At 47.8% G+C, this 10,368-nt stretch overlaps 1 protein-coding gene across 1 annotated transcript in view; it reads left to right on the top strand.

Annotated features, from left to right (window-relative positions):
- The first annotated feature begins 2,768 nt into the window (after window positions 1-2,768).
- AGAP1 (ArfGAP with GTPase domain, ankyrin repeat and PH domain 1) overlaps window positions 2,769-10,368 on the top strand; it is a 1,778,872-nt gene continuing 1,771,272 nt past the window's right edge. Inside the window, exon 1 of the mRNA XM_069615994.1 lies at window positions 2,769-4,268. Within this exon, the coding sequence (XP_069472095.1) occupies window positions 4,106-4,268 (163 nt within the window). The 5' untranslated portion in view covers window positions 2,769-4,105. The remainder of the gene's footprint in view (window positions 4,269-10,368) is intronic.

Here is a 10,368-nt window from a genome sequence, read left to right as displayed (position 1 = left end):
CACCTCCAGACACCTGCATCAAAGATATCCCTTGGTGTACTACTATTCAGAAAGCACTACAAGATAAAATCTCAATGCTACAAAGCAAAATAGAATCTAAAAAACTCACCACCACCAATGCAGCCTTTTACCTATCACAAACCCATCAGACCAGAACACCTACAACCAATTCAACATCTCCCCACTCTCTATTAAAGAGGTTGAGGATATCATCATCAAACTAAAACCCTCCAAATGTCAGGGTGACATTTGCCCTGCTCCCATCATCAAAGAAGTTGTTAAGAAACTTGAACCCTTCATTACATCCCTTATCAACGCATCCTTCAAAACTAGCATTGTACCGAACAACCTAAAGGATGCTTGGGTACTCCTGCTACTAAAAAAGCCAATGCTAGAACCAAACAATCTGTCCAACTACAGACGGATCACCACAGTACCTTTTCTCTTGAAAATACTAGACCAAGCAGCATACCTGCAGATTCAGAAGCATCTTCAATCAAATAACCTTCTTGGTCTCAGACAATCAGGCTTTAGAACCAGACATGGGACAAAAAAAGCCTTGATTGATCTCAAGACCCAAACTGAAGCCCTCAAAGACAAACTTGCCCTTCTCCTCATATTAGATCTATCTGCAGCGTTCGACCTAGTAAACCACAAAGTGCTGTGTAACCATCTAACGTTAGCCGCTCAATTCTCTGACAAAGCAAACACCTGGATCCAATCATTCCCAAACAACAGATCAGTGAGGGTCTTAGCACCATCAGCTTCTGCAGAGCCAATACCTGTTACCTGTGGAATCCCGCAAGGCTCTTGTGTGTCCCCAACACTATATAATGTGTTTACCAATCCTTTGTTCGACGACCTTCACAGTCTGGGTGTCACTTATAACAATTATGCGGAGGACACCCAAATACTCATCCCTATCACAGGAGACCACACTACAGATAATAAAACCCTGAATGACCTGTACCTCATACTACAAGCCTGTATGGCTAAACATGGACTCTGTCTTAACGACAAGACAGAGTTACTCCTCTTAGGGACCCCAGCAAATCCTAACAAATTAGACTGACAGTTTTCAACCTTCAATATTGACGGGAACATAATTGACGAGACAAACCAATGCAATTGCCTCCTCCACGGCCTACACCTGTAAATTGATCACCACATGCAGACCATTCATCACCACTGCAAACTGCATCTCCATAGTCAGCGCACTAGTCCTCTCAAAACTCGACTATTGCAACACGCTATATCTGGGGACGGACCAAAGGAACCCAAATAAGACGCAAGTCATACAAAACAATGCCATTAGATCAGCACTGAATATCCCAAGATCACAACACAACTCCGAAACTTGGCGCAATCTGATCTGTTTATCCATCAATCAAAGAATTGCACTCCAGACGCTATCACTCACACATAAATGTCTCGCTGACATGGCGCCCAAGTACCTGCCCAATAGTCTCTCTCGCAATATACCAACTCGTCCCACCACAACTACACAGACACACTGCTTGAAAATCCCCAAATTCAATCTACAAAGAGCAGGAGGTAGTAGCTTCCCTATATTGGCAGCCAAAAATTGGAACGCTCACCCAACTACGCTAAGAGTTGAACCCTCTTACCACTGGTTTAGAAATAATGTAGAACTGTGGCTCCAAGAGAAAGAAATTAGCAGCTCCCCATGACACCACCTATCCTGGTCTGCATCTCGCCCAGCACTTTTACTACATGATCTGCATGCAATTATTTTATATGCAAAAATGTAAGTAATGTAATTAGCCCTTTTACACTGTATTGTTCTGATTCTCTGTATGTAACTTTGTGACATGTAAGACAAGCGTCCAGATGCCTCAGGGCTTGGAGCGCTCTACAAATAGATAAACTAAACTGGCATTTGGATGATGGTACCTGCCTTGGACACACGTTAATCCCTGCAGAAGATCACTTGTATTCTATAGACTTCAACCCACACACCCAACAAAACCTTTACCACTCGTCGAAAATGCATTAATTCCTATTGACTTTAAAGGGATCACCTGCCAAACAGCCACCAAACATGCCTGATTTGACCCACCTTTAAAAGACAAAATACCATAGCTCTCCACTCACCCGCCTTGCAAGCAGCTGAATAATCTCCCCCCCCCCCCCCAGTCCCTCATACGCCCATTCACTTCTATGAGCTCTCACCCGCCAAAAAGAAAATCGGGTGCTTTCACCCACCTTGGTGACAGAAAAGGTTGGGAGCTATGTCAATACTAGGTTGCGAGGTAGGGTTGACTGTGAGATTCATGAATATGTGTCAATGCCAGGAAAGGGGACGTGCAAGGCTCGTGTCAGAGGTGCCTGAAACAGGTATACTTTAGGGGATTAAGTATTGGTAGGCTTTCAGCCTGCAAAGCATTATCATTTGGGACAAACAAACTCGTCAGCGCTTGGCCTCTGCTTTGATTAAAAAAAAGTTGTCAAACTAACCAGATGTCTCATTACAATCGGTCTTAAGAAATTTAGCAAAATGCGAAAGATAAAAGGAGAAGGGCGATCCTTGTTGCGTTCCTACTCTCTTCCCGTGGAACTCCTAGAAGATTTTTGCCTGACTAAAACATGGCCGCACCCGTGACGCTGCCGCTCCTATCAGAAGGTGGTGAGCCGTTCGCCCGACGCAGCTGCGCAGTTGACAACCCAGCTGGAGGCTGCGCTCTCCAGTCTACCAGGCGCTTTAGAGATGTACAGCGCGTGCGCGCCAGCTCGTGTCGGTCCAGACCCATTGACTGTGTGTGTGAGCGCGGGCGCGCGAGCGAGCGGAGCATTCTGGCAGCCAGACGCGCGCGCTCCTGTCTCTGTGAGAGCGAGACGGATAGGTCGGTGCGCGCGCAGCCGCCTGAGCCCGGCCGGCACGGGACCCTCTGGATTATCGGTGCCCGTGAGACGACCAGAGGCGTGAGCCCCCCGGCATTAGATGAGAACTGGAGGGAACCGAGTGCGCGGCCGATGGAGCAGGCATGTAGGGGCCGCTGACCCCTCAGGACAGAGACTGACAACAGAAAGGTGAGGGAGAAAGAGCTCCCCACAACCCCTTGCACCGGGAGAAACATCAAGGGGGCGAAGCTCTATCCCGCCTTTGCAGGCTAGGAAGCAGCCAGGCGGAGGCATCCTAGGAGAGAGTCTTTCCCCTGACGAAGGTGACACCCCAGAAGAGAACTCTGCCTGCCCCCAGCACTAGGAAAGAAGGTACCCCCCCAAAGAGCCGGACAAGCCCCCGTAACCCCTATCCAGGAAAGCGAACATCGGCCCATTCATTATTTTCCCTAGAACAGGCACAAAGGTAAGAAACAGCCAAGAACACAGAGAGAGTACACCTCCCAAAAGAGCAAATACTACATTCAGGGGAATCGACCCCTAATTCCCAAAGCTTCCCTCCGTGAGGTAGCAGAGAGCCCCCCATAGAAAGAGCACACACCCCGCTATTGGATACTTCTACTTGCAGAAACCGTTGTCCTGCCTACAGTCCCAAAAGATATGCATACACGATCCCCTTTCCAGCACAACAGGTGGGACAACAGACCCCACAAATAAACAGAAAGCACCTTCTGGTCACAACAAGAGCGCCTTTTATACATTAAAGCAAGACATGCACCCTAAAAGGAGAGCTACACAAAAGCATACAACTATTTTTTTAGCATCTGGCCTACTCACCATTAGATAGAAAACCATCACATAATTTGGCCGTGACAGTCGGCACAGTGTGTCGAAATACAAATACACACCCTAGTTGCAAGGAAAAAGGAGCCCAACATTAAAGGGCATCAAACACCCATAGTAGAGGAGGGGGGTAATCCCCCCGCCCCCCCACAACAACCCATAAAAGTAAGTCATAGAAAAATACACAGGGCGCTGGAGTGTGCAGGATCTTCACACTCCGCTTCCATGAACAGGCAGCGGTACTACACAAACCCCTACCTGGGCTGCCCCCACATTTGCTTTGACCCATGAGTGGGTATGGTTGGACAACTCGCAGAGGCCCTACTTTTTGGCCACAACTGGATTTCTGTTTTTGGTGAAAACATTTTTTTTCGAAAGGAATTGTAAACTGTGGTTAAGCATGAACTACCAGCAGCAGCTGGCCAACTCGGCTGCGATCCGGGCAGAGATTCAGCGCTTTGAATCAGTGCACCCCAACATCTATTCCATCTATGAGCTGCTGGAACAGGTGGAAGACCCAGCCCTACACAGCCAGATCCGGGAGCATGTAATCGCCATCGAAGGTAAGTGGGTGTCACCCCACTATATAATAGTCGTGTTCTTGATCTGTAAGACATGCTGTGGGGCATATTCAACCCCTGCTTTAGTTAAAGGACAATTGCTGTGCTGTTGGATTAGGACCTCCAGTATTTTGTGCAACACCCTAGTTGTGGTACAGCAGCCACCCCATATACTAATGTCCCAGAACCCTCTGCTCTAGTGCAAGAACTGTCACTATGTTAATGTTTCCACTAATGTTAATGTTTCATATTGTGTGGGACACACTGCTTTGGTAGGAGAGCCATCGCTATTAGAAAATTGTTTTCCTGTCCGGGAACCATTGCTTTGTTTATGCACTATAAAGCAATGTTTTCTGTGTTTGTCAATTTATAATTCGGTGTCCATCCTGCACTAATGTGCTCATTTGCCAATTCTATGTTTTAGTTATAAAGCATTGTAGTCAAGACCATCCAACCACCTATTATGGAAGGCTGTATATGTAGCTAGCAATGTAATTGACAGGCGCTTGCATCAGTCTGTGGTGAAAGTGTAATATATGTGTGTGTATATATTAGCCGGGATGTAACCCCACATAACGTGGAATCAGACAGGCTTATCTACTTGGCTAGTGCTACACACAGTACCACAGCAACATACGCAGTGTCAGCGTTCCTGATCGCATGACAACAAGAGCATGATCAAAATATGAAAGCACTGTCTGTAGGAACTTTGGGAGAGGGTGGGATCCCACAGAATCGTATTGAGTACACATTAACGTGACCAATTTGTCTCGTGGGTAGAGCCAAGAAGTTGATGTATTATGCTAAGTGTCGAGGCCCACCACCATTTGTTAAAGTAGGCATGGTGAGTTGTTGGGCAAGGCCGTACTTGACGCTGGTCACGAGTGCGACAGCCGAGTTCTGGGGGTGGGCAGATTGACTCTGCATGCAGCAGATGTTACGGATAGAGCAAGTGAAGTTGTAAAATAGTCTTTTGACTTAGGGTGTTTAAGTTCCTTAAACCGATCCTATCCGGGAGTGCCCTACACATTGTTGTATTTGTGCAATGCTGTGACAATAAATACCTGGGGCTGGATGTGAGAAATGTGGACAGTGCCAATAAGAGCTGTTACTGGCTCACGCAATCCCAGAGTGGGGTTGGGTGGGCAACATTATAGATCATGGTAAGCGCAGCAAGCACGGTCACAAACGTATAATTTGATGGACAACTGAGAAGAGGGACAAGATATGAAAAGTTTTTGGTACCGATCACAACGCAAGGCAACAGGTGGAGTATCATAGTAGTAGATGCCTTACATGAGTTTCCAGTGGGTTGTAGCGTCATTGATTATTTGCTGGTGGGAGCTACTGCCTAACTTGTCAATAGTAATACCAGGAAGGCACCCTCCTGGCGGTTCCCTTGTATTTTTAGCACCACAAAACATGGGACAGCTCGTGTACAGCCCCGTAGCAGTAGTGTTGTGAAAGTAAGAGCACATGTCAGAAACAACCAGCTTCCTGGGTTTAGAGTATGGTGGTGCTAAGGAATACTGCAGCCTGTTCAGAAACAGCGCCGCAGGAAGCCCGGGCTCCTGGCGTGCTGACTGTGCATATTGTGGTTGCTGTTTATCTCTTTTTATGCATGGGTGCAGAGAGCGAGGGGCGCTTGAAGCGCAAATGAACGAATGCCCACAAAAACGCTGCACGTTCCAGTGAGATGTCTCGGGGGGGGGGGGCGGCTTGCAGCTTTGTAGGACGTCTTTATTGCCTTTCGGACTAGGTTCCTCGTATTTACAATTCACTAATCCATTGATTGCGGTCCTCGTTGTCATTCCGGACGAGGCCACCTGCTGATACACAGTTGTGGTGGGAGAAGGGGGTGGGGCGGAAGAGGGTGTGCAAGCAGCCGGGCAAGACCAGCTGTCATTTGGGAGACTGACATTGGTACGGGAATGGGGCGTAGAGCAAGCCAAAATATCCACCAGGCGCTGCACACCTCCTGGTCTCCCAACCCCGCACCTTGCTGTGCCCTGGGGCAGCAGCTCAGAGTTGTTTCTCTGCACAGTTTGGCCCGGCGGTGCATCATCCTTTTTATCAGGGCCTTCAAAAGCTCCAAGACCCTGGCAAGCACAGGGCATTGCTGCACGGGGACAGAGCCAGAGTGCGTATGTCGTGATGACGTGCCCGCGATGCTCTGGAGACCGTGTGGATTTGCATATCCTGCAGTGAAAATGTATGCACATTTTTTGCTTTGTACACACTTGTGCTGGAATGCTGCCTGTTATTGTCCGCCGTGCCTAGGGCGGCGTTTTCGTGAGGTCCCACAAAGGCAGCTTGTTTGAGCGCGAGTGGGCGATGAGGATAATGTGTACATTCCATATATTGCTGCCCGAAGTTGCGGTTCAGTTTCATTACCAAGTTCCAAAGCAAATGCTCCTGCTCTGGGGAAGTTTTCATTTGGAATTAGTGACGCCAGCTGTCAGTGCTCACTCATTGCTGATAGGCTAGACGTATGAGAATGTTTAAGTATGAGCAACAGCGTTGATGCTACAGGTGTGTAGACATTGGCGATATCCAGACGGTGTTGTACTCCACGCTAGTTGTCTTTAGCTTTTAATTTAATGCCCTATTCAGAGAGGTGTGAATGTTGTCTGCCCTGTACTGTCAACTCGATCCTGGTATGCATTTACTGACGGAAGTCGCATGGCGTGTTACAGGTGTTTGGATTCACCTTTCAATTTTGTCCCACTGTGCCAAACTTCAGAGCATTGTTATTGATGCAAAACTTAAGGCGTGTGTGGCAGAATTTTTTATTTTTAACTATGCGTGTATGTATTTGAATTGCATCTGGCCATTTTTTAATTATCCCACTTAATAAACATCTCATTTGTAACATATACAGTTATGTCAGTTCGTGGGCTTTGTTTAATCCATTCCACTCAATTTAATCTGCAGGATGAATCCATTTGTTTCTGTGCTCGGCTGCAGGTCGGTCGAATCTCGGGCTATCTGGGTACCCAGGGCCTTGAGCACGTGGACGTGTAAAGCTGTTAATGTGGTGCTGTCATCGTTTCTCTTACACTTGTGTTGCTGTAGTCCGCCCCAGTAAAAACTCCCATCGTGTGCTTGCTCCAAAACCACAGTTCAGAGACAGGAAAATGAATGTTAGATGTTCGTGTCTACGAGTTGTGCACACTGGCATTTCGCTCCTTGGGACTCGGTATGTTTGAGTTTGGATGTTGTGCATGCACTCTGTTTATGTTGCTGTTCAATATGAGGTTATAGCTACTCCTTTGCATCTTTAAAATTATTATTTTTTTTTTGCATAGCACAGTTCATTGGTATTTTACCTCTCGGTTTGTGATCAATCGAAGTGCATTATACAGTCTAGCTCCCCCAGTCACACAGGATGACGCACCAGAGCTAATGAAAGGTGCGTCCCTCCGCAGTGGAGGGGCTGCAGGGCGGGCGGGCCGGGAGGCGCTGATAGGGCGAGAGGGAGGGGCAACTGCAGGCCGCCGCCAAAAACTGTTCGAGGGTGTGGTGACATGCCCTTGACCGGGACAATGGGAGATCCACAGGTTCTCCTGCAATGGCGCTGTTAATAGGGGTCAAGTAAGGAGGGGGAGAGCATCGGCTCACCTACCTTGCCATCGTGACACTGCCGGACGCCTTCTAGACCTCGCCTCGAACCTCTGCATCGCCAACCGCCGCCGACCTAGGAGGCTGCGACACACTCCTCTGCCAAGCTGCCTTCCACCCTCCCTTTCTGGCAGTAGGAGTGAAGAGTATTAGGCGTAGGAGGACCATGTGGTCCGTGATTTGCCCCTCCCGGGGGGATGCTGACGCTGGTTAGGTGCAGTGGCGCGGGCACGGTCTACCGCTCACTGGGATGGCTTCGGCCCGGCAAGAGGGTCCAACGGAAGGTGGACAGGAGGTAAAAGCTGTCGGTCAAGGTAAGGGTGCCTCCTGGGATCACCCCCAAACATATGCTATGGCGGAGGGGTCCGCAACGGCGTAGGGGGGACCTCACTACTGTAAAAATGCCAAGAGGGGGCAGAGTGGACAAAAGTAGTGGAACTATTCGCTACCCTCGATCGTCTACTATCCTCACCATCCCCGGTCCTGACTTTCCTCTATTCCAACCGCCATCACTGTTTTAGAATTGTACTATCAACACTGCCAAACAGTGAAAACGGGTGCATCTTAAATGACCACATTACTTTCAGTCGGTGTCTTCCACAGATTGCAGCTTTATGTCTCCTCCTGTTTTTAATCACCCACCATGACCATTGCACCTCTAAAGAAACACGCTAAAGATAAAAGCCCTGCCCACCCATTACCTGCACAAACCGTTGTGCCTGCAGCAATTCCACGTTAATCGTGCTTACTTGCAGAGCACCAACAATCCACTGCTCTGCAGGACTATGTTGCTGCTCAGGTACATGCCTCTAGCTGGCTGTTCAAGTAAAAGCAAACCAGCACCAGAGAGAGAGCTCACCACAAAGAGTGTTCTGAGCAGGACTTTGGTTTGAATCCCCAGAAGGAGGGGGGATCAAAAACAAAGGTACCTTTCCCGGAGGTCCAGGAATGATGATTCAGGCTCCAAAAAGAAAGGGAACAATGGCAGATTTTCCTGAAAAGTAGAGGATCGTTGTGCCCTTTAGTTCCTACCCACTTTGATCTCTGGCCTAGTGGAAGCCATCCATGCAGTCTTCAGGGATAGCAGGGTTTCTTCTTGTTGGGGACCGCTTGGCTCTCGACCTATATGGGGAGGCTGAACGGTCACTGTATAAATCTTTCAACCTGTAAGGGGTGGCCGGCCTCTAAGGACAACCTGATTCTCAGCAGTACCTTATTAACCGCATCTTTTTGCAGCGAAGTTCATGCGCCTTTGAGATTTATGTCCTTAGTAACTAGGAATACAGATATCACAGGGAGAAGTTCATGCGCTGCCTTGTTGATCCCCCCCCCCGGCCCCCTGCGTTTACCATAGCCTGGACATTGGCTAATACAAAGCCTTTAATTACCCAAATGGTTAAGCCTGAAACGTTACACAGACTTCGTTTAGCAGATGGATGTGGCGCTGATGTACTTTAATACCTCTGATGTGATTAGCCGCTCGCAGTCTGAAGCGACTGTGATGCGTGATATGCTGGAGGGCAGATTGTTGACCAGCTAGGATGAAGCCTCTGGGGCAAGTACGTCTGCCAACCGAGTCAGTCATGCATGCCTTTTGCATGGCGTACATGGTGGCCCTGGGAGGAAAAGCGTAATGAATGAAAGGTCCGTCCTCTGAGGACCTCGTCCAATAAATCGCTTTCCGCTTATAATTGACAAGGAGCAGGATCCCCTTTGTAAACACTCGAAGCCAGAGTATTGGGATGAATTGAATTTTTGATTCATCATTTATTTTTGCAAGTGTTTTATTCCATGATCAAATCCTGTCTACATGCTGTTGCATGTTTCTACTTCTTTGTAAATTAATATTGCGCATCTTTGTGACGCAAGATGTGTGTTATTTTTTTTTCTTTTCCTTTTGTGTTTGTATTGTGCCAAATGCTGCCTTATGCCCACTGCAAATCTTGATACAGTTACAGGTCGTGAAATATTGAACCCCCTATAGCCAGAGGTGCACGCATACTTTGGACGTGAAATAATTATATAGCCAGAGAGTCCACAGGGCTTTTCAGTGGCGTCTCAGAATAGTCATTTTACGTGTAGCTTCCCTCACAAACATGCTCACGTTTTTAATGGATATTTTTAACTGTGTCCTAATGGAGTGAGAGCTGGTTACACAAAAGGAGGGAGAGGAGCAGAACCAATCGGGAGATGTTAAGCAAGCCTGCAGTTTTATCTGGCGTGAGATGAAGCTGGAGTTGAGCTACATTGGGCTGCTTGCTCCGAGGATCAAAATTTGCTAGGAGCAATCTAGCCTCTCTTTGTAGCCCTAAAAAATCTGGCTAGACACCAACTTTTATCGGACACTATTTTTGACTCCTCAACTCAATTAGTGCCATACAAAAATGTACATTAGGTCTCGCCAAGAAGACCCTTTTAAAGTTGCAGTGGGTCATGTACAATGGCCATAAAGTTGTAGATTGCATTACACGTGGAACTTAAA

Source organism: Ambystoma mexicanum, chromosome 9, assembly GCF_040938575.1.
Source record: "Ambystoma mexicanum isolate Mex_15411 chromosome 9, UKY_AmexF1_1, whole genome shotgun sequence".
Classification (NCBI taxonomy): Eukaryota; Metazoa; Chordata; class Amphibia; order Caudata; family Ambystomatidae; genus Ambystoma; species Ambystoma mexicanum.
Note: the sequence above shows the minus strand (reverse complement) of the source record. Positions and strands in the feature narration are given on the sequence as shown.